This window comes from Pristiophorus japonicus, chromosome 1 (genome assembly GCF_044704955.1).
Source record: "Pristiophorus japonicus isolate sPriJap1 chromosome 1, sPriJap1.hap1, whole genome shotgun sequence".
NCBI classification, from domain to species: domain Eukaryota; kingdom Metazoa; phylum Chordata; class Chondrichthyes; family Pristiophoridae; genus Pristiophorus; species Pristiophorus japonicus.
Window position 1 is genome coordinate 100,797,004 of NC_091977.1, and position 24,135 is coordinate 100,821,138.

Consider the following 24,135-nt stretch of genomic DNA (forward strand, 5'->3'; position numbering starts at 1 on the left):
TTGCATATTGTTTATGATTTAAAAATAAATTCTCTTAATAATCTGAGATCTTTAAAATAGATTTTTGCTTGACATATTCCGGATAATTTAAAATGTATAAATTTCTGTTTCTCATTAAATCATGTGTCAGGTTTTTATGGAAAGATTCTCCAGAGGCTGTCAAGCTGAATATTGTTCAGAGGGAGTTATCATTCAGGTAAAAGTGAATTATCCTTTTGAGGATGCTTGTGTGAAATGGAAAAACATGGAGCCCGTGCTGTGTGTTTCTGCTGCATTTCCACTGTATAAATACTTAGCATTTTAGTTTTGCAATACAATATTTCGATAAATGTCATAGTAAACTTTTTTGAAGCAGACCAGTAAAATATATCCAAAATAACATGGCTCAATTCATATTGCATTAATGTACCAGGGATGAGTGGGCATGGTTTCTTTCAATTCCCTACATAGTGAGTTAGAGCACAAGAACTTAAGAAAAAGGAAAGACCTTTTGTCCCGTTTCATGGGTTAAACCCTTCTTAACTACCATCTTTCAATCCTTTCTCCAAAATGCATTTAATTGTTTTTGGAACCCATTTATATTGTCTGTCTGTTTCAATAGCTTTTCTGGTCATTTATTCCACAATTCTTTATTATCCTTGAGAAAGAATGTGCTTTTTAATTTCCCTTCTTACTGCCAGTTTCCTAATTTTTAACTTCTTTACCCTTTTTAACTAATTTGAACCCTTTACCAAAAAGAAGAATTTGCCTTGGTCACTTTTGTCAGTTTCCTTCTAATCGTGAAATCACTTCAAAGTCTCCACTTCTAAAGATAAAATGCATAATTTTTGAACCTTTCCTCATAACTTAGATTCTTGACACCATGCCATTTTCAGGGCTTTCTTTGATTCTTCTGCTGAAGTTACCACAGAAATTCACCCTCTTAGTTTCTCAGCAGTATTTTTAATTCTTGCTCCAGTCATACTACAAACATCAGTCATCATCATAATGGAGGAAGACTTGCTTCCACTCAAAGTGACTTCTCAGGTGACTGAACAGTCCAATACGGGAATTACAGTCTCTGTTACAGGTGGGACAGACAGTCGTTGGAGGAAAGGGTGGGTGGGGAGTCTGGTTTGCCGCACGTTCCTTCTGCTGCCTGCGCTTGTTTACTGCATGCTCTCGGCGATGAGACTCGAAGTGCTCAGCGCCTTCCCAGATGCTCTTCCTCCACTTAGGGTGGTCTTTGGCCAGGGACTCCTAGGTGTCAGTGGGGATGTTACACTTTATCAAGGAGGCTTTGAGGGTGTCCTTGAAACATTTCTTCTGCCCACCTGGCACTCGCTTGCCTTGTAGGAGCTCCAAGTAGAGCGCTTGCTTTGGGAGTAGTGTGTCGGGCATGCGAACAATGTGGCCTGTTCAACGGAGCTGGTCGAGTGTGGTCAGTGCTTCAATGCTGGGGATGTTGGCCTGATCGAGAACACTGACATTGGTGCATCTGTCCTCCAGGGGGATTTGCAGGATCTTGCGGAGCCATCGTTGGTCGTATTTCTCCAGCGATTTGAGATGTCTGCTGTATATGGTCTCTGAGCCATACAGGAGGGCGGTATTACTGCAGCCCTGTAGACCATAAGCTTGGTGCCAGATTTGAGAGCCTGATCTTCGAACACTCTCTTCCTCAGGCAGCTGAAGGCTGCGCTGGGGCACTGGAGGTGGTGTTGAACCTTGTCGTCTATGTCTGCCCGTGCTGATAATAGGCTCCCGAGGTATGGAAAGTGGTCCACGTTGTCCAGGCCTGCACTGTGGATCTTGATGACAGGGGGCAGTGCAGTGTGGCGGGGTCAGGTTGGTGGAGGACCTTTGTCTTACATATGTTTAGTGTAAGGCCCATGCTTTTGTATGTCTCGGTCAAGATATTGACTATGATTTGGAGTTCAGCCTCTGAATGTGTGCAGACAATGATGCAGCCCTGCTTGACTCTGGTCCGGACATGGATTGGGTCTGTGGTGGATCTGTTGGTCAGGATCACGGCTTGCATGTCGTCGTGAAGCAGGCGGAGGATGGCAACAAACTTTTGGGGCCAGCCGAAACGGAGGAGGACGCTCCACAGTCCCTCACGGTTAACAGTGTCAGAGGCCTTTGCAAGGTCAAAGAAGGCCATGTACAAACGTAAGTGTGTGGAGGTTGGCTTCCAAACTGCCGCATTAATACTACAGATGGGTTCCCACTGATTACTTGCTATGTTTATTGAGTATGATTACGCAATCTCTGGACAACAGTAGATACTTTGGGCCTGACTTATCTAGTTGTGGCTTCTTTGTCATCAGATATCTTTGTTGCCCACTTTACTTGTTTTTTTTTTAAAAGCGCACCTGAGGTGGATGGTGGTATTTCTATTTCCACTTCCAATCACTGACAATGACAGGTTCTGCTAGCTGGTGTAGATCTATGGTGCTCCACTGAAGCAAGAATGTTGTCTAAAAGACCAGAGCATAACTTGTGGTGCAGTGTGGAGCATTATTGTAGAGACATCCTTATCAGCATAGCTTCAAAAACTCCCAGCTATCAATTAAAGTTCTGCTGTATATGTCGAGTTGAATCTGGTAAACACTGTTATCATGTATAACTGGCATAACTCCACATGCTGCAAGTGCAAACTGACTGTGCTGGAGTCACATCTTCAAGGACAAACTATGTTGCCGTTTTAGAGTCCAATAAAGAGATAATATTGGGGGGAAAAATCCAAGAATGAAGCAATGTTATTTATCATTTAAAGTCCTATTTTGTCTGAGATTTTACAGCTGTTTGTGTTTGAGCATTTTCCATTTCAAAATTCTGTGCTTCAATTTCTATGTTTGCATCCCGAGGCAAAGCAGCGCAGAAAATCTGTTGTATATGTTTTATAATAATTCTGCCAGATAATCCAGATGCTACTATTGCATTCAGTATCTCATGGTTATGCTTTCAATTCTGCCTTCCATGAGAATTGTGTTAAAGATACTTCAATGTTTCCTGAAGTTTTTCTATTTCATGCTTTGTCATTTCTTCATTAAGTTATTCATTTTGGACTTTGCAGTCTAGAAATTGATTGATGTACAACAACTTGTATTTATATAGCGCCTTTAACCTAGTGAACTGTCTCATGGTACTTCACAGGAGCGTTGTCAAACAAAATTTGACACTGAGCCACATAATGAGATATTAGTGCAGAAGAGGTAGGTTTTAAGGAGTGCCTTAAAGGAGTAAGGAGACCTTTTAAGGAGGGACTTCCAGAGGTTGGGGCCTTGGAGCTGAAGGCATGGCAACCAGTGGTGTGCTGTTGTGTGGTCAGTTCTTTGTGCGGCAAATATGGCCAGTGCGAGTGCACAGCGATTCTGGTGCCAAAATGAAGTATACCCTGAATGGTAAGATAGTGGACAAATATGATAATATGATCGAGAGGTATAGCTATGTAGAGTGAAAATTCACTGGAATTACACCAGGGATAAAGGGTTCAAGTTAGGAAGAAAGGCTTGGGCATGTTTTAACTTGAGGAAGAATTGAATTGCTGTTTTCACAATTCTGACGGGTTTGCGGAGGGTAAGGTTGTTTTCTCTGTTTGGCAAATTAGTTAACAAAGGGGCACAAACTCAGGAATGTGACCAGTTGATCAAAAATGGAAGAAATCTTTTTCACAGGATTATTAGATCATGGAATGCTTTACCATAAATGACTCTTGCAGTTGTGGCTATATGGTCATTTTGCGAGACCCCACTCTCAGCGGGGCGCGTTGTGACACAGTGACCTCATAAAATTGACGTTGCAGGTCTATACATCAGATACAAAGCTTTGCTATATTTTATAGATCACGGGTTTTGGAGCTACGGAAGATCATGCACTTCAGGATTTCATGTGTTTTAGGCAGCCTCTGCCTCAGCACGGAAATCTCCCATGAGTAATCCTACAACCTTACCTGCTTCATTTCAATTCTTAAAGGAAGGTTATTGCTGCTGAACTTGTTTAACAAATGTTCTTGTTTTTGCAGTTAAAATTCAAATTTTAAATCCCAGTTTGTTTGATTAGCTGGTCAGTCAAGTTGGACACGGGCCCCGATTTTTTCCTACCTCAGTGGGTCCAAGGTGGGCGATGTTGGTGGCGGGTCATGGCCTTGCTGCTGGCTCCATCCTGGCCTCCGACATGACTTTCCATTGATTGGGCTTGTTAAGCCCGCCCAGCGAGTTTCCCAGCCTATTGAAGAAAGCAGGTCTGATGACGTCATTTGATGATATGTCATCAGCTGGTTTCCTTAAAGAGACCATGTGTAAATTTATTTTGAAAGTTGTGCTGCCAGTGTTCTACAACACTGATGAGCACTGCAGAGGTGCACGGCTGCACCCAGGCTCTCCCATGACTCCCTCCATATGCTCACAGCATGTAGGGTGATTCTCTTCCCTTCCAATGGATGGAAGAGACCCCCACCATGAGATCAGCACAGCCTGGTTGCACATTGCAGAGGAGGGCACAAGCCGAGATATGGTGCAAACCTTTCAATTATCTAAGTGGATCACAAAATGTTACTGCAAAGCCACATGCAACCTCATCCTGCTATGCCACTCATCACATCCCATCACTCTGCCTTCCCTACCCTACTCCTGCACATCCTTACACATACCAACTTATTTTGCACCTCCACCCATCCCTCTCTATCTACATTATCACTTCCCCATCTCACTAGCCACCCCACACACACTCCCTCATCCTTGTCCAATCATACCAACTAACAATACACAAGGGTAGGCACTTTTGTGTTTTAACCAATGTTCATGTAAAGTTTCTGTTAATGTGGTGTCAAACTGGCATGTATGTATGCTTGAGTTTATTAGCCACCAGGTGGCACCACTGTCGGAGGTCATTGGGCTGTGCGCACGTGTGTGCGGCCCAGGTATAAAAGGTCAGCCATCTTATAATGTGATCACTTTGGGCCCTAATAAAGTAGAGCCAGGTTCGTATCTGTTGGGAGTTTACAGTATTCAGTCTTTTGAGTTATTGCATACACAACATTTGGCGACGAGGTAACACGAACCTTTGCATGCAAAAATGAGCACAATTGGAATTCTGGAGCGATTCGTGGAGGGAAAAGATATGACAGACTTTGTAGCCCGTTTGAACCAGTACTTCTTCGTGGCCAACAAAATGGAGAAAGAGGAACACACAATTCGGGTCCTCCTCACGGTTTGCGGTCCAAAAATCTGTGGACTCAAAGAATCTCCTCTCGCCCTTTAGTCCAATGGACAAGGACTATGAAACATTGTGTGCTCTGATACGTGACCATCTCAAACCAGATGAAGGCATCATCATCTCAGGATATCGATTCAATACGCATGTTCGTTCTGGGAGCCAGGATGTATTGGAATTCGTTGCCGAACGAAGACATCTAGCTGGACCATGTAAGTTCGAAACTGTTTTGGCAGACATGCTGCTGGACTTCTTTGTAATCGGCATCAACCATGAGGTGATCCTGCGTAAGCTACTGGCGGCGGAGACACTGGATTTGAGCAAGGCCAATCATGCATGACGACGGACAAAAGCTTAAAGCAGATATAATTGAAAAATCAGAACTCAGCAAGTACTGTAAACAAGATAGTATCGTCGTTTGGCAGAGCTGCATATGGCAGGGCCTTCCCGACTGCGTCGCGAAACCTGTGGCTGCTCAGAAAGTCTGCCAACAGGAATGAATCCAATATCACAGTGTTGGCGTTGTGGGGGAAATCATCGGCATCATCAGTGTCAGTTTAAACAGTATATCTGTAAAGGCTTTTGGAGACTGGGGCATCTCCAGCGCATGTGTCCGCAACTGAGCAAGCGTGCTGCGACACACCACGTGGAGGATGATGACCAGTCTAGCATGGATCTGATATGCAATCCAAGACACCAGAGGAGGAAGTGTATGGACTGTATTCGTTCCTAACAAAGAGCCAACCGATAATGATTAAGTTAAACTTAATGGTGTGCCGGTATCGATGGAATTGGACATGGGTGTGAGTCAATCAATAATGAGCCAGAGGACATTCGGCAGGCTGTGGGATACTAAGGCTGTGAGGCCTAAGCTGAGTCTAGTCAATGCCAAGTTGTGTACGTACACTAAAAAACTCATAATGGTGATTGGCAGTGCCGTAATCAAGGTGTCGTATGATGGTGCGGTTCACGATTTACTGTTGTGGATTGTTTCAGGCAATGGTCCAACGCTGTTCGGCAGGAACTGGTTAGAAAAAATCAAATGGAACTGGAATGAGATCAAAGCGTTGTCGTTGGAGGATGATACTCCATGTACTCAAGTGCTGAGCAAGTTCCCCTCGCTGCTTGAACCAGGCACCGGCAATTTCACGGGAGCCAAGGTGCAGATCCACGTGGACTCGGATGCAAGACCCGTCCATCATAAAGCTCGGGCAGTTCCGTACATGATGTGGGAGAAGGTTGAAATCGAACTGGACAGACTCCAGCGTAAAGGGATCATATCACCGATCGAATTTAACGAATGGGCCAGCCCCATTGTTCCCGTGTTGAAAAATAATGGCACTGTCAATGTTATGTATTGATGTGTGTATCGTCCTGGTACCTTAAATGTATAATAAGCACAATGGTACACCACAGAGGGCGCTGTGGTGGGAAACCTGAAAGTACCTGCAAGAGGCAGTATAAAAGGCTGACCACCACACCTGAGAGTCACTCTGAGGCTGTTCAATAAAAGACAAAGGTCACAGCAGTTAGATTAACACCAGACCGTGTGGAGTCAGTGATTTGTGTGCTGCATACACCACAGTCAGGATTTGTGGAGACTACAAGGTTACGACCAACCGAGTTTCGAAACAGGATCAGTATCTGTTACCAATCTGATGACCTGTTTGCAACGCTAGCCGGGGGGGAAGTCATTCACAAAACTGGATCTGACATTGGCCTGCATGACACAGGAGTTGGTCGACACATCGAAGAAACTTATGTGCATCAACACTCATAAAGGACTGTTTATCTATAACAGGTGCCCTTTTGGAATTCGCTCGGCTGCAGCCATATTTAAGAGGAACATGGAGAGCCGACTGACTTCTGTCCCCAGAACCGTCTTGTTCCAAGATGACATTCTGGTCACAGGTTGTGACTCCACCAAACATCTGAACAACCTGGAAGAGGTTCTACATCCTTTGGACAAAGTGGGACTCAGACTGAAACGCTCGAAGTGCGTCTTCATGGCATCGGAAGTCGAATTCCTGGGAGGAAAATTGCTGCTGATGGTATCAGGCCTATGGACTCGAAAACCAAGGCCATCAAAAATTCACCCAAGCCTCAGAATGTGACGGAGCTGCGTTCGTTCCTTGGTCTACTCAACTACTTGGTAATTTCCTACCTAGATTGAGCACCTTATTAGAGCCACTGCACATGCTGCTAAGAAAAGGCGACAAGTAGTTTTGGGGTGCGTCTCAAGATAGAGCTTTTGAGAAAGCTACTAATCTGCTTTGCTCTAACAAGCTGCTGGTACATTATGATCCGTGTAAGTGTCTAGTATTGGCCTGTGATGCTTTGTCATGTGGAGTTGGTTGTGTGCTCCAACAAGCTAATGAGTCGGGCAAATTACAACCTGTTGCATATGCTTCAAAAAGTTTGTTAAAGGTGGAAAGAGCCTACAGCATGGTAGAAAATGAAGCATTAGCCTGTATGTATGGGGTTAAAAAGATGCATCAATATCTGTTTGGTCTTCGGTTTGAACTGGAAACAGATCATAAGCCACTCATTTCATTGTTTTCAGAAAACAAAGATATCAATACCAATGCATCGTCCCACATCCAGAGATGGGCGTTGACATTATCTGCCTATGATGATGTCATTCACCATAGACCTGGCACTGAGAATTGTGCCGATGCATTGAGCCATCTGCCGTTGCCCACACCGGAGGTGGAAACGCCACAACCGGCCGACCTACTGTTAGTCATGGATGCTTTTGTAAGTGAAGGAACCCCTGTCACGGCCCAACAAGTTAAGACCTGGATCAGCCAGGACCCGATATTATCGGTTGTGAAATGTTGTATTCTTAGTGGTGATTGGTCTGCCATACCCAAGCAAATGTGTGAGGAAACCAAACCTTACAACCGTCGCAAAGACGAACTATCCATTCAATCAGATTGTATACTGTGGGGTATATTGTGTTGTTATGCCCAAGAAAGGGAGAGAGAAATTTGTGCATGATCTACACAGCACGCATCGTGGTATTGTCATGATGAAAGCCATTGCCAGTCTCATGAATGGTGGCCTGGAATTGACTCTGATCTGGAATCATGTGTGCATCAGTGCAACACTTGCATGCAGCTTAGTAAAGCACCAGTGGAATTGCCGCTGAGTCTTTGGTCATGGCCATCTAAACCATGGTCCAGGATCCACATCGACTTTGCATGTCCCTTCCTGGGAAGGATGTTCTTAGTTGTGGTGGATGTTTATTCCAAGTGGATAGAGTGTATAATCATGTCATTCAGTACATCCACAGCTACCTTCATGTCATGTTTGCTACGCATGGTCTGCCTGGCATCGTTGTAAGCGACAACGGATCTTGCTTCACCAGTATGGAGTTTCAAGAGTTCATGAAACTCAATGGTATCAAACATGTGAGGTCAGCACCATTCAAACCCGCATCCAATGGACAAGAAAAGCGTGTGGTCCAAACTATCAAGCAGCGTATGAAACGTGTAACTCAAAGTTCACTGCAAACTCGCTTGTCACGCATATTGCTTAGTTACAGGACAAGACCCCATACGCTTATTGGGGTCTCCCCTGCTGAACTATTGATGAAGAGAAGTCTCAAGACCAGGCTCTCTCTTTTCCAGCCCAACTTGAATAATCGTGTCGAATACAGACGTCAAAGTCAGCAAGGGTATCATGATTGCGCTACTGTGTCACGCAACATTCCTATCAATGATCCTGTGTATGTACTGAATTATGGTCAAGGTCCCAGATGGATCACCGGTACTGTTACGGCCAAGGAGGGTAACAGAGTGTTTATTGCTATCAATAATTAATCTGGACTTTCAATCACTGACATGGTGAATGAATCTGGACTTTCAATCCCTGATGTGGTCATTGCCATTCCCATCAGATCGGCTACCCAGCCCCCAGTCATAATGGACTCAGAACGCTTGCCCAAGGCTGGAGTTGAACGGAGACTGTCTCAATTTGTAAAAAGACCGTTACTAATATCTTAAAGGGGAATATTGTCATGTATGTATGCTTGGATTTACTCAACACCAGGTGGTGCCACTGTCGGAGGTCATTGTGCTGTGTGCACGTGTGTGCAGCCCAGGTATAAAAGGCCAGCCATCTTGTAATGTAATCGCTTTGGGCCCTAATAAAGTAGAGCCAGGTTTGTACCTGTTCGGAGTTTACAGTATTCAGTCTTTTGAGTTATTGCATACACAACACAAATATTGAAATCTTTATCTTCAACACTTTGCTTTCTTGGACACCTTTGTGTGCATCTTTGGAAGTGGCTTTGTGAGTTGCAGTGAATGGTGAGACATAACGGAACCCCCGCAATGGTCAGGAGTGTGAAAAGAATGAATTGGGCATTGTAGGGAAGCTTTTTGTAGTTGACTGGTGCCAACCTGGTGCATCATTTGGCAACCAGGGTGTGCAGTAATGTGGTTGGGTGCTGATGCCCTGTGTCCTGTGCAGCATCAGGTGATTGCAGAGAAGGTTGGTGTGGTTGTTGGTGCTGTTGGTGATGCTGGTGTTGGGGATGATTGTGGTCAGATTCTGAGGACCAAGTTAACAGTGTGTAAATGGTTCCCATTCTGATGGAGTACATAGCAGTTGAAGTTGAGATGACCGAAGCGATCTGTCAAATGTGAGCGAGGTTGCTGCAATGAGGTGACCTAGGCTAGAGAGTTTGCTCCAAAGACATGCAGCCTGCAGAAAGCTCAATCTGTGTTCCAAAGAGTCTCTGGGTTTGGAAAGTGAGCAGTTGTAAAGTGGGAGCTTTTGTGTGAGTTCTCAAGCTGTCGGCAACAATCTGCTTCAATGGCCACTCAACCTCCGCCTGAGACGGGGCCCAGGAGATGCGTGAAAGCTATGGAAAACTGTTAAAGTTAAAAGGTGAGTAAAATATCACTGTGAAGGGCTTGTGAACAAGCCAATAATTGCTTCAGTTGCCTCCTCCGCCGCTGCCGGCCGGGTCCGCTCAGCGCAGGCAGACCCGATGTTGGGAAAGTAGGGTATGCGCGATATGACAGCGGGTTCCCGACCCGCTGTAAATCATTATCAATTTCACTTCTGACCCGCTACCAATCCTGTACACTGAGCGCCAGCAAAATCGCGGCCATACTTTTTGTTTATGGATCCTTACTCTGGATGCCGCTTCCGTTCTATGTTGGCACAGGCCTGTTCATTCTGCACCCCACATGCACAGACTTAAAAAAAAATTAGATTTTTAATTATTAACTTAGATCTGTTTTAAAGTTACAAATCTTGTATGGGCCAGTGCAATGAGTAACATGATTACAACAGCTCTCCTGGAAGATTTCTGCTGGTCACTATTTATAGTGAAATCATAAATGAATGTGTAAAGAAAATTTTATTGTTAGCCTCTCATTCATTTTGCTATAACGTGAACAACAACAATCTTCCACCTGCACCCCTCACATTATTACACCCTCTCCTACATACAAATCTGGTAAATATGCATTTTCTACTGGCACAAGTATAAAGCCACCAGAAACAAACTGTTTCCTTCCTTTATATTTATTTTGTGCATATAACTGGTGTTTGTTCTTGTTGCCATCCTCTTTACTGTTTTCTTTCTTTGCCTTCTGCTGTTCTCTTACTCTTTTCTCCCTTCATTCAGCCTCCCACCATTGCCTTGACTGAGATAATTACATTTGGTGGGAATTCCTCAATCCACTTCTCTGCCTAACATTATTCCTTAGTGAGTCCTGCTCCACTACTGTACCATGGCAGGGAGATGCTTCGCCTGCTGGCATGATGCACCCCAAACCCCAATTTCCCAGAGTTTGGGATATTTGTATAAAGTAGGCAGACACTTACAGCAGCGGATGGGAGGAAATTTGTGGCAGAAGCTAGCTGTGATGCAGTGGAGCAGGTCGAGCCAGAAGAAGAAGCTGGCCTGAGCGGGGGCAGGGGAGAAACAGTCACGTTTCCAGAAAGGCTGGAAACCGTCAATGCCAATTGCTTTGCAATGGAAAATCGCCTTATAATGGGGATCACTTCATTAAATCAAAAGTTTGTGGGTTCAAGTCCCACGCCAGAGACTTGAGTCGATAATCTAGACCTAACAGTCCAGTGCAGTATGGAGGGAGCATGGCACCAGCAAGGTGCCATCTTTCAGATGAGTTTTAAAATTCTCATCCTTGTTTACTGTGTCAGTGTCTGTCTGTCTGTCTCTCTCTCTCTATCGCTAAGCTGAAAGTCGTGATCCAAAAAATGAGCAATGTTCCAGCGATCATGAAGGCTGGAACATTGCTGGCTATCGCCCCAAAAATGGGCAAAGTGTAAAGTCTAGCGCTCAAGGTGTTCGGTGCTTTCCCAGATGCTTCTCCTCCACTTTGAGTGGTCTTGGGCAAGGGATTCACTGGTCTCGATGAGGATGTTGCACTTTTTCAAGGAAGCTGACAGGTTGTGCTTGAAGTGTTTCCTCTGACCAGCTGAGGCTCGCTTGCCGTGTCTGAGCTCTGAGTAGAGCGCTTGTTTAGGGAGTCTAGTATTGGGCATGCGGATGATGTGGCCCGTCCATCAGAGCTGATCGAACGTGGTCAATGCTTCAATGCTGGGGATGTTGGCCTAAACGAGAACACTTACGTCAGTGTGCCTATCCTGCCAATGGATTTGCAGAGGCAGCATTGGTGGTGCTTCTCCAGTGCTTTGAGGTGCCTGCTGTACATAGTCCATGTCTCTGAAGTAATTAGGAGGACGGGTATCACTACTGCTCTGTAGGCCATAAGCGTAGTGCCGGGTTTGAGGTCCTGGTCTTCAAACACCCTTTTCCTCAGGAAACCGAAGGCTGCACTGAAGGCAGTGTTGCACTTCGTCATCGACATCTGCCCTTGTTGACAGTAGGCTACCAAGGTATGGAAAAAGGTCCACGTTGTCCAAGGGCTCATCATGGATCTTGATAATCGGGGGGTAGTACTGTGTGGCAGAACATTTATCTAACAGATGTTTAGTGTTAGTATACTCACGTACGCTTCGGTGAAAGTGTTGCCAATGGTTTGGAGTTCGACCTCCGAGTGTACACAAACGCGAACATTGTCTGCATACTGTAATTCAATGATAGAGGATGGGACAACCTTGGATCTGGACTGGAGGAGACGGAGGCTGAACACTTTCACGTTTGTTCTGTAGATTAGCTCCACTCCAGCGGGGAGCTTATTGAGGGTGAGATGGAGCATTACAGCAAGGAAGATCGAGAAGAGCATTGGTGCGATGACACAGCCTTGCTTGACACCCAGTCCGCACGTGTATTGGGTCTGTGGTGGATCCATTGGTCAGGATCATGGCTTGCATGTCATCGTGAAGCAGGCAGAGGATCATGGCAAACTTTTGAGAGCAACCGAATTTAAGGAGGACTCTCCATAATCTCTCCTGATTGACTGCGTTGAAGGCCTCTGTGAGGTCAAAGGCGGCCATGTACAAAGGCTGGCTGCTCCCCGCATTTTTCTTGAATTTGCCACGCGGTGAAGATCATATACATTGTGCCCCTTAGTGGGCGGAATCCGCATTGTGACTCTAAGAGGAGCTCTTCAGCCAATGGCAGAAGGCAATTGAGGAGGATTCTTGTGATGACTTTCCCTGTGACAGATAGCAGGGAAACTCCTCTGTAATTACCGCAATCGGACATGTCACCTTTCTTGAAGATGGTCACGATTACGGCATCTTTGAGATCCCCTGGTATGCTCTCCTCCTTCCAAATAAGATAAATGAGCTCATGGATTCACGCCAATAGTGCTTCTCTGCCTTGCTTTTAGTGCTTCGATGGGGATTCCATCTGCTCCTTAGACCTTGTTGTTCTTCAGTTGTCGGATGGCCTTCTCCACCTCATGCTGGGCTGGGGTTGTGCTGAGGTGGTCATGGGTAGCATGCTGTGGAATACAGTTGAGGATACTCCCATTGAAGACAGAGTCTCGGTTAAGGCAATCTTTGAAGTGCTCCTTCCAGCGGGCACTGACTGCCTCTCTGTCCTTGATGAGTACCTCTCCGTTCAGTGGGGTAGGACCTTGGGTGCTTAGGCTGTAGGTGGTTTTGACTATGCACGTCGTGGTTGTTGGCTAGTTGCTCGATCTCCTGCGCTTTTTCCGCACACCATCTGTTCTTTAGGTCGCGAGTTTTCTGTTGGACCTCAGCCTTCAGAGCTGCTTCCTAGCTCTTGAGTTGTGTTTCAAGACTTCAATTTGTTCATGTCGAGTTCTGCGCATGCGTCACCTGGGAATAATTCTGGACAAGGGATGGTTCCGGATAAGGGAGTTCTGGATAAGGGAGGGTGAACCTGCACGATAATTGTGAGGGACTTTATTGTTCATATAGACTGGGCACATCAAATTGTCAAAGATAGTCTGGAGGATGAGTTCATAGAATACATTCGAGGCAGTTTCCTAGAACAATACACCATGGAACCAACCAGGGAACAGGTTATTTTAGATCTTGGATTGTGTAATAAGACAGGGTTAATTAGTAATCTTATAGTAAAGGATCCTCTGGAAGGTAGCAAATGTAGCCCAGCTATTCAAGTAAGGAGGAAAGAGAAAACCGGGAACTACAGGCCAATTAGCCTGACATCAGTTGTCAGGAAAATGCTGAAATCCATTGTTAAGGAAGTTGTAACAGGGTACTTAGAAAATCATATAATTAGGCAAAATCAACATGGTTTTATGAAATGAAAATAGTGTTTAATAAATATTCGTTTTTTGAGGATATAAGTAGCAGGGTAGAACTAGAGGAAACCAATGGATGTAGTCTATTTGGATTTCCAAAAGGCATTCGATAAGGTGCACCATAAAAGGTTATTACACAAGATAAGGGGGCCAAAATTGTCCCTCTCCTTAAGGCCTGTTACCACCGCAAATCGGCGGCCACGCTGCGGAGTTGAGTGGCTGCCAACTTTTCGTGGAATGGCTGCTGATAAGGCAATTGCCCTTCAAGGTTTCCCAGCAGTGCCCCTCCCGTCCCCGCCCATCCCCCCTCTACTGCTCTGCTGCTGCCGATCCGTGTTAAGTGCGTCATCGCCGTGCGCACCGTCGATCTATGTCGGCCCGACAATTATGCCCCCGGGTTTGTCCGGGCCACCAACAGGAAACCTGGCATCCCTCTCTTGGGTGCCAGGCTGCTGGCCCGGCCAAAACCCTCCCAGGTGGCCCAGTGGACCGAAGTTTTAAAATCGCGAAAGCTCTCCCGTTTAAGTTAAGGAGAAAACTGTGGGGACGCGGCGCCGTGATGACATCATCGCGGTGGTCACTCCGTTATCCCCCCCCACCCCACATCTGCCCCTCGGGCATTGCCACCGCCACGTATCCGCCCCTCTAGTGTAGTCACCGCCCCCATTAGGAGCGACTACCGGATCCAAATTTTAAAATAAACAACAGAGTGGAATTTCGCTCAAGAGGTGACCTCAATCATAGCTGCGATTAAAAACCATTGAGACGGGGTGCCTGCGCCCCATTTCGGGCGGGGGGCAATTTCGGCCACAAGGGCTCCTGGGGGTAATAGCACAGATAGAAGATTGGTTAATGGACAGAAAACAGAGTCGGGATAAACGGGTCATTTTCTGGCTGGCAGGCTGTACCTAGTGGGGTGCTGCAAGGATCAGTGCTTGGGTCTCAGCTATTTACAATCTTTATCAATGATTTGGATGAGGGGACCAAATATAATATATCCAAGTTTGCTGATATGAAGCTAGATAGGAAAATAAGCTGTGAGAGCACACAGAGCCTGGAAAGGGATATAGACAGGTTAAGTTAGTGGGCACTAAGGTGGCAGATGGAGTATAATGTGGGGAAATATGAGGTTATTCACTTTGGGGAAGAATAGAAAACAGTATTTTTAAATGGTGAGAAACTATTAAATGTTGGTGGTCAGAGAGATTTGGGTGTCCTCATACAGGAAACACAAAGTTAGCATGAAAGTACAGCAAGCAATTAGGAAGGCAATTGGCATGTTGGCCTTTATTGTAAGGGGGTTGGAGTACAAGAGTAAGGGGGGCCGAAATTGCCCCTTCCCTTAAAGCTTGTTACTGCCGGAAATCGACGGCCACACAGCGAAGTGGAATGGCCGCCAATTTTTTGTGGAATGGCCGCCATTTTGAAATTTCCACTCTTGTGGTATCCCGGCGGTGACCCTTTTAGGTAGAGAATTCCAAATATTCACAACCCTGAGTGAAGAAATTCCTCCTCATCTCAGTCTTAAATGGCGGACCCCTTATCCTAAGACTATGCCCCTTGTTCTGGACTCTCCAGCCAGGGGAAACAATCCTTCAGCATCTCAATCTCCCTCAGAATCTTAAGTTTCAATGAGATCACCTCATTCTTCTAAACTCGAGTAAAGGCCCAATATACTCAATCTCTCCTCATAGGACAACCCACTCATCCCAGGGATCAATCTAGTGAACCTTCATTGCACTGCTCTAAGGCGTGTATGTCCTCCTTCAGGTAAGGAGACCAAAACTGTGCACCAAGGTGTGGTCTCACCACAGCCCTGTACAATTGTAATAGGACTTCCTGGAGCCAAAATTGCCCCCCGCCGAAAATGCGGCGCACCTACCGTGTTTCGACTGTTTTTACCGCAGCGGTAGATGTGATGACCTCTTGCATGAAATTCCGCTCTTTGGCTCTTTTTTTCGAGCGGCGTGGAAGTCGGTCATAATGGGGACAGAAGTGCGGCGGTCAACGGAAGTTCGGGAAGTAGTAGCGCTGATGATGTCATCATGCTGGCGTGTCACCATGTCTCTTCCCTTCATTTAAAAGGGGAGAGCCGCTGCGATTCTTGTAAGTTAGGTTTTGGCCGGGCCAGTGGCCTGGCACCCAAGAGGGGGTGCCAGGCTGTCTGTCGGTGCCCGGCCAAACCCGGGGGCATAATTGTCGGCCAGACCTGGCTGTCGGCTGACAAAAAAACTAAGATGGCAGTCGTGGCAGTAGGTCCTCCCCTTTAATGGCAGCCTCACTGCCATTTTGCAAGCACTCCAAGCCCAGAAAAAGCTGTCAGTGGCACTGAGCAGCGGGAGGAAGATTTTCAGCATGGAATTTCGCATTCGGGCAGGCACATCGGCAGTGCGTGCACTGATGACGCACTTGGGATGGGTCGGCAGCAGCAGAGCAGTACTGTGGGGAGCGGATCACTGCCGGAATACCACAAGAGCGACATTTTCAAAATGGCGGCCATTCCACCAAATATCGGCGGCCATTCCACTCCGCAGCATGGCCGCCAATTTCCGGCGGTAACTGGCCTTAAGGGAAGGGGCAATTTCGGCCCCACTCATCTCTAACCTCCTCAGCATGTTAGAACTGTATAAAACACTAGTTAGGTGACAGAGTACAGTTTTAAAAGCAAAATACTGCGAATGCTAGAATCTGAAATAAAAACAGAAAATTCTGGAAATCTCAGCGGGTTAGGCAGCATCTGTGGCGAGAAGCTGAGTGAGTGATAGCTGGAGTATTGTGCACAGTTCTGGTCACCACATTACAGGAAAGATGTGATTGCACAAGAGAGGATACAGAGTAGATTTACGAGAATGTTGCCAGGACTAGGGAATTTTAACTGAGGAAAATTGGATAGTCTGGGGTTTTCTTTGGAACACAGGTGGCAGAGGGGGGACTTAATTGTGGAGCCGAGATAGAGTGGATAGGAAGGATCGATTTCCCCTAGCAGAGGTTAATAAACAGAGGGCATAGATTTAAAGTAATTGGTAGAAGGATTAGAGGGGAGTTGAGAACTTTTTTCATCCAGTGGGGGTCTGGAACTTGCTACCTGAATAGATGGTAGAGGCAGAAACCCTCATTACATTTACAGTACTTGGAAAAGCATTTGAAGTGCCGTAACCTACAGGGCTATGGACTAAGAGCTGGAAAGTGGGATTAGGCTGGATAGCTATTCTTCAGATGGGCCAAATGGTTGCCTCCTGTGCCATAACTTTCAGATTCGATGATTTTAAATCTGCTCTATCATCCACGCCCTGCTTCTAAGTCTTTTCTACTTTCTTCCATGGCTTTTTCTACTAAATTCACCCCCCCCCCCCACCCCCATGCAATGTGTATATTTTAAAATCCTTAACCCTCATCCATCACTGGTGAGGAGTGGATACTGCTGGCCTCGTGCCTTGATCCTGCCAGTGTACTGGAATATCTTGGTAACCACATGAACCAGTGTGGGTACATGTTGGGCACTGGTTAAAGGTGGTGGGGGAGGTGTGGGAAGAGGAGATGCAAGAGGCACGACACTAGCAAGTCATTAGTGTACCAGCCAGAATCATCAGTTTGTCTCAAGGCAGACCGTGCCGGCTGCCATCAGGAAAACCAAGTCTACCACCATAAACATTTAGGGGCCGAAATTGCTCTCCGCCCGAAACTGGTCGCACCCACCGCTTTTCACGTGTTCCGCCCGCCCCAATGCATGGGGCGGACAATCTGGAAAAATTCAGCTCTTTGGCTTTTTGGCTTTTGTTTCCGGTCAGAGTTGGTGTGAGGAGAGGGGCTGAAGTGAGGTCGGGTTGGAGTAGCCGCCACTAGCGGGGGCGGGTCGGAGTGGCCGACGCTCCAAGTCATCAGCGCCGTGCTGATGACATCATCGCGCTGGCACATCACAACGTCCCTCTCCTTCAGTTAAAGGGGAGGGCCGCTGCGAACTCTGCAGCAATTTTAGTGGCAAACACTAGGCCACCAGGGAGGGTTTCAGCCAGGCCAGCAGCCTGGCACGCAAGAGGGGTGCTGTGAGAAATTTGGCATTAGGGGTACCAGCAGGACAAGGGTTAAAGTGCTGGTTCCTGCACCAACCCATAAGGAGGTAAAAGGCCTCTCTTCAGCCTTGTACCAAGGCTCCAGAAGTTATTAATTCAATAATATTCCGACAAGATACGATGTGAGAACCTAAACAGACATTGATAAGACCTTGCGAAGAGGCTCGAGGCAGACTCATGGGCACCAAGGAGAATCAACAAATTCTGACCTAATGAAGTCATTCTAGTCACGGCCTAAGGTGGTTACGAGGGTCTTGGCCTGTCAATCCAAAGTACCACTGATAAGGTAGTCCAATTAGAGAAGTAGCACTGATAAGGCAGTCCAATTAGAGATCTAGGGCCCAAGTTTCCACATGATTTGCGCCTGATTTTTAGGAGCAACTGGTGGAGAACGGACTATCTTAGAAATCGCAATTCTCCACATTTTTTTTTCTGCAGTTCTAGTCAGGTAGAACAGTTCTACTTTGGAACAGAATTTTTTCTTCAAAAGGGGGCGTGTCCGGCCACTGACGCCTGATTTCAAAGTTTCCACAGTGAAAATGTACTCCAAACTAAAGTAGAATGGAGCAAGTGAAGATTTTTGTAGAACTGAAAAAACCTGTTCTACACATTAAAAAATCAGGCGCAGGTTACAAATTAGGCGTCCAGAACGAGGTGGGGGGGAGGGGGGGGGAAGGGAACTCATTAAATTCTACAATAAATCCTTATTTATACTTCTACAAATATTATACAAATAAATCCAACCTGAATAAACATTTATAAGCAAAGAAAAGATTAAATAAACCATCTTCCTACCTGTGTGAAAGTGCTTCAGCCAGGGAGAATTCTGCAGCCGTTCGTTGCCGCTGAGCGGGAGGGGGGGGAGGAGAAAGCGGTTTGTTGTTGTGGAGGGGAGGGAGGGGAAGGAGACAGCGGGTTGTTGCCGCGGAGGGGAGGGAGGGAAAGGAGACAGCGGTTTGTTGTTGTGGAGGGGAGGGAGGGGAAGGAGACAGCGGGTTTGTTGCCGCGGAGGCGAGGGAGGGGAAGGAGACAGTGAGAAGGGTAGCCTCAGTGCTGATGTGCTGATGGCAATGTGATTATATTAAAAAATGTTCAAAAATTAAACAGCTACAAGGAACTACAAAAATGGCCGAGTGGCAATTTTTTTTTCACATTGAGCATGCGCGAACGCTCCAACGCGCACACGCAGCGTTGCCGGCAGGAAAAAAACTAATTTAAATAGTACCCGCCCCCTCCCACTTACAAAATCGGCGCGAGTGTAGGCTCCGCCTCCCTTGGGCACCGCGCCAAACAGACAAGGAGCTGCCAAGCCCTCGAGAATAGCGCGTTTTTTTTCTGGCGCCGTTTTAGGCACGAAAAATGGGCGCCCAGCTCGGAGGGGCGCCCGTTTTTTATCCTGTGGAAACTTGGGCCCCTAGGGAGGTCTTACCAGGGAACGGAGGGGTTTTCAAAATGTATAAAAGTTGTATGATTGTGCTGTTCGGGGAGCATCTCCACTCACAGGTGGCTGTGATGAGAGGTGTTCCCGGACGTTCGTAATAAAAGATCGTTATACCTTGCCATCTGTCTCTGCCTGCTAACTCCGGGGGCTGTTACGCGCGTTGGGGCGAGCATCGACCCTTTATATCAGGGGGCCCGCTCATGGGAGGAGAAGCCTTCCCATTTTCCCTTACATTTGGCGCTGCGAGCAGGGTACGGACTTCCCGAACGGAACAATGACCCAGCTGTCGGGGTGAGTATGTTTTAATTTACCACCTTCAAGTTAGAGCTGTGGCATTGTAAACCGCAAGGGAAGGACATCTGTACAAAGAACCATTTGTAGCAGGTCCAGGAGGGACGGAGACAGAGGACAGGGACGATCTAGGGGTAGAAGGGGGTCAAAAGGTGCATCCTAAAATGCGCGCGTGGAGGTAGCACGGCAGTGCAAGGGCACGACACAAGGGAAGATATAGAGGAAGGTCTATTGACCCGAAGCAGTACAAGCGCACGGTGCAGGGACGAGACATATTGACCCAAAGCATGGCAGTACGAGTGTACGGCGCCAAGGGAAGACATATAGATATAAATAACGTCCTGCATGCCTAACACGAATTAAAGGGAGTGCCCAAGATAGCCCTGAAGAAGATGGGTAACACGGCTATTAAAAAGGCGAATAAAACCAATTGTAACTTGCGTAACTACGTAATGCCATAAAAAAGCTGATAGTGACTATCTTAAGTGACATATGGATCCAAAAATAGAGCCGGCCAAACAATTAATAGGCTTTGTTGAATGAAGAGAGACTTTTGTGAATGTCTGTCATTGAGTGAGAGTCCGTGTGTTATTCTTTGACTGCGGAATGAATTTTTCATGTTTCTGAAAGCGTGTTTGGAAAAATAGTGCAGCTCCACCTACTTTTCCAAACAGAGTGAATTTTTTTTTTAACCCTTTGTAGTATTGTCCTGTATGTGGGAAGTTTTAAGACATTTTAAGTTAGAAACGCAGGTGTGGACTTATTCGGATAATAAGTTACGGAGCTAGGAAATACACAAAGGATAGGTTTGTTGAGCAAAAGATAAAAAATACATAGTCCCTGTTGGCGGCCCAGCCGAACCTGCGGTCCAACCTGGCAGTCGGCCAACCATAAAAATACAATGGAGTCATCGGCAGCACCACCACCCCTTTAAGGGCAGCCGCACCGCCTAGCCACAGAAAGGTACTGATAGAAAAAGCTGTCGGGGACACTTCCGTGGGGCAATTTCCAAAAGGGGCAATTTACCACGGGACAGTTTTGGAAAGGGAACGCCGCCGGTCACCAAGCGGTCGGCACATACACACCGCGGTGGGAAAACGGGCGGGGCGGTCCCCTACTCCGCTGCAAAACTAAAGGAGGGCAATATCCAAAATGGCGGCCCCTCCATGACGATTCGGCGGCCACGGGCCGTATAGAAAGGGGCAACTTCGGCCTCTTATTCCCTCCACCACTGGTGCATTGGCTGTAGATGCACTGCGGCGACTCACCAAGACTTCTTGGACACGACTCCCAAACCCATGACCTATACTACCTAGAAAGGACAAGGGTAGCCGACACATGGGAACACCACCACCTGCAAGTTCCCTTCTATGTCACACATTAACCTGACTTGGAACAATGGGGGGAAAATTGCGGTCGGAGGCTTCCTTCCTACGAACGCCTCTGACCCGAAAAAAATCTATGAAATGACCTGGTGGTCCCGGAGCAACCTACGATTCCAGTCGGAGGCCTAGCTTCGCTGCGCAGCACCTGGCGAGATGTCTTTCAGGTACGTACGTACAAGCTGGAGTCACGTGGGCCTGGACCACCAATCACTATGGAGTATTCTCAATGATAAAAATGGGAACTCCGTTTGTGTTAGTTCCCTTTACTATCAATGTGAATAACCCTCTAAAACACAGCACAATAAATAAATAAAACACCTCATATATTTAAAATTAATTGAAATTAAATGTTTTAGAAAAAATATATATTTTGGGGATTTTTTTTAATGTGTTTTAATAGGGTGAAAAATAAACTTGCCTTAATGGACAGGGTTTTTAAATATAAAAATGAATGTTTAAATGTTTTTTTATATGTTTTAAAACTCTTGCGCTGGTAAAAAATAAGCTATGCGCTTGCTTTTCCCAGGCGTAAAAGTTTGAAGGACATTCGTTGGGCAGATAGCCCAATCTCTCCGACACGAATGTCCTTCCTGCGGGGATGTGGAGGATCTGTCAAGAGGAATTTTGACAGATCGGAAAAGCTGGTTTTCGGCGCATGTGCATTGTGACCGGAAAACTGGCGTTTGCGAGGCCTTGCCACACTTCGTACGGACCCAGCAAGGCCGCAATTTTCGGCCCTATATCACTATTCCGTCATTGTCGCAGGGTCAGAATCCTGGAACTCACTCCCTAACAGCACTATGGGAGTACCTTCATCTTACGGACTACAGCGGTTCAAGAAGGCGGATCACCATCACTTTCTCGAGGGCAATAAATGCTGGCCTTGCCAGCGACGCCCACATCCCATGAATTATTTTTTTAAAACTTGCAGCCTAAAAGGAACACTGCAGGCCCCCACCAAAAAGGTAAGTTTGTTTAAAAATACCTGAATATAGAGCCGGGACTGTTCCTACCGACCTTATATCGAAACAGCAGCTGAAGCCGACCATCATTGCCACCCCACACCTCTTTTCCAATTACAACCTCATCTCCCAATTGCCCGGTCACCTAATTCTCTTTTGAGGCCTTGCCTGAAGTCTGCTGCCGGCAACACAATGGCCTGATCTTCGAGGCCTCTTCTCTGTCGAGCTGCCTGGACACACCAATTGGGGGCTGGATTTCGGGGCAGTAAAGTTTGCGTCGGAAATAGTTTGTGCCTCAGTCATCAAAATTGGGCAGCTGGGCACTGAGTGTGGGGCGGAGTGCTAAGGGAGGCATTATACACCTCTCTTAGGGCGCTAGACTGGCTGAGCATTCGAAAATCCCGAGCTAAACAGCCGGTCCGGGGGCACTGAGGTTGGGGGAGAAAAAAAACTGAAAAAAACCTATTGACAATACATGGCCCATGCCACCACAGCATAAATCACAAAAAAATTAAAAGAAAAAACAATCCCACTTACCTGAGGTCGACATTATTTACCTTACTGCAGCCAGTATAGGTTAGGCCGTCCGTTTTTACAGGATGGTCCTAGGATGGCACACTGCAGGGTGTATGGGTCGGGCGGGAGTCAAAAATCGAGCCGGTGTCGCAACCAGGAGCGTTGCACACTGGTTCAACTCTTCTGGGCGGTACTGTTCCGTGGCCCCGCAAAACTGGCCCCGAAACCTCCGCGGAGTGCTGAAAGCTAACCACCCGCCCAGAAGAAGCTCATTGCCGTGACTCTGGGCGAAAACAGAAGTTTAAATCACCGGAAAATTCGACCCTGGGTGTCTGAGGCCCATATTCATTCAGGTGCAGGTATTGTTCCCTGTGTGCCCATTTTTCAAAGTGAACAAATCTTTACCCTCCAGTGTTCGGGTCTCACTCGAATTATTTACGTGATTTTGGGCCTAAAATCTTTTTAATTATTTTTCTAGCAGTACTCCGAATACAGAACTCTTTATTTGCTTATCTTACAGTGTTTAATGCCCTATACCGTTACTTCTAAAATGTCACGAATTAAGCCTGGGGTGATCACTCAGATGCCTGAAGACTATGTGAGGAAATCATTGGATTGTACTTTGGTTGGAGATCGATGCCATGGCTGTCTGCCACATGAGATACTGGTAATCATTTGCAGTGAAAATTCATCTTGCTGTCAGGCTTAGTGATGGAATGTCAACTGTAAGCATTACAATAGTGTATTTGTAAATCACACACACAACAGAGCACCTTTTAAACAATTTCTGCTTTTTTAGGGCTATGTTTATGGAAAAATCCCTCGATGGATTATTTATAGTGATGAGGCTCAGGATAAAATGGTGGACTATGTGCAGAATTCTGCCAGAAGTTAGAGCAGCAATCAACCCTGGAGAAGAGCGTTATCTTCATCCTGTTCATTGTGATTAATAGTCCATTGTAATGTCACTGCTGTATTCAAATTGTAGCTTTGCTGAACAATATTTAATGGCTTTTTGTTTGATTTTAAAAATATTAACTAGCTTACTACAATTTTCATCAAAATTGCAAATATATAATGACTGCCTACATATAAGCCCTGATAACTCCTGTTGTGTAGGCATGCCTGTTCATTGTGTGATGTCTGTAACACTGTCATGCAACATTGAATGTACCCTTGCACTGCACACACCTTACCGGTACACTAGAGGGTGCTGTTGTTGGAGACCCAGGGGTTGCCTGCACACGGCAGGTAACCCAGTATAAAAAGGAATACACAGCTTGTTGTCATCACTCAGGAGTTGCTAATAAAAGACTGCAGGTCTACACAGTTTAAGTACCATACCCTGCTCCGTGGAGTTATTACTAAAGGTGCCTACATACAACACAACTCCAGGACGCATTTGCGAGGATTGGGGCGGGGTGGTGTAGGGGAGGGAGAGAGGTGCTGCGATATCGATTTGGGGGTGAGGGGCTTTCAGCGGATCTGTCTGTCATTTTAACGCAGCTACCTCATTAGAATAGAACTTCTGGGTTTGGCTCAGCAGCGGGTGTGATGCATGATCTCAACTTAAAGGGCCAATCCAAAGGTGGA

General features: G+C 46.4%; 1 protein-coding gene across 2 annotated transcripts in view; it reads left to right on the top strand.

The window, feature by feature from the left end:
• Positions 1–23,883, top strand: part of hsd17b3 (hydroxysteroid (17-beta) dehydrogenase 3) — a 134,502-nt gene extending 110,619 nt beyond the window's left edge. For both annotated transcript variants that reach the window (XM_070860700.1, XM_070860766.1), the window contains 3 exons: positions 131–196; positions 23,063–23,209; positions 23,342–23,883. In XM_070860700.1, the coding sequence (XP_070716801.1) occupies positions 131–196; positions 23,063–23,209; positions 23,342–23,437 (309 nt within the window). In that variant the 3' untranslated portion in view covers positions 23,438–23,883. The remainder of the gene's footprint in view (positions 1–130; positions 197–23,062; positions 23,210–23,341) is intronic.
• Positions 23,884–24,135: the final 252 nt, after the last annotated feature.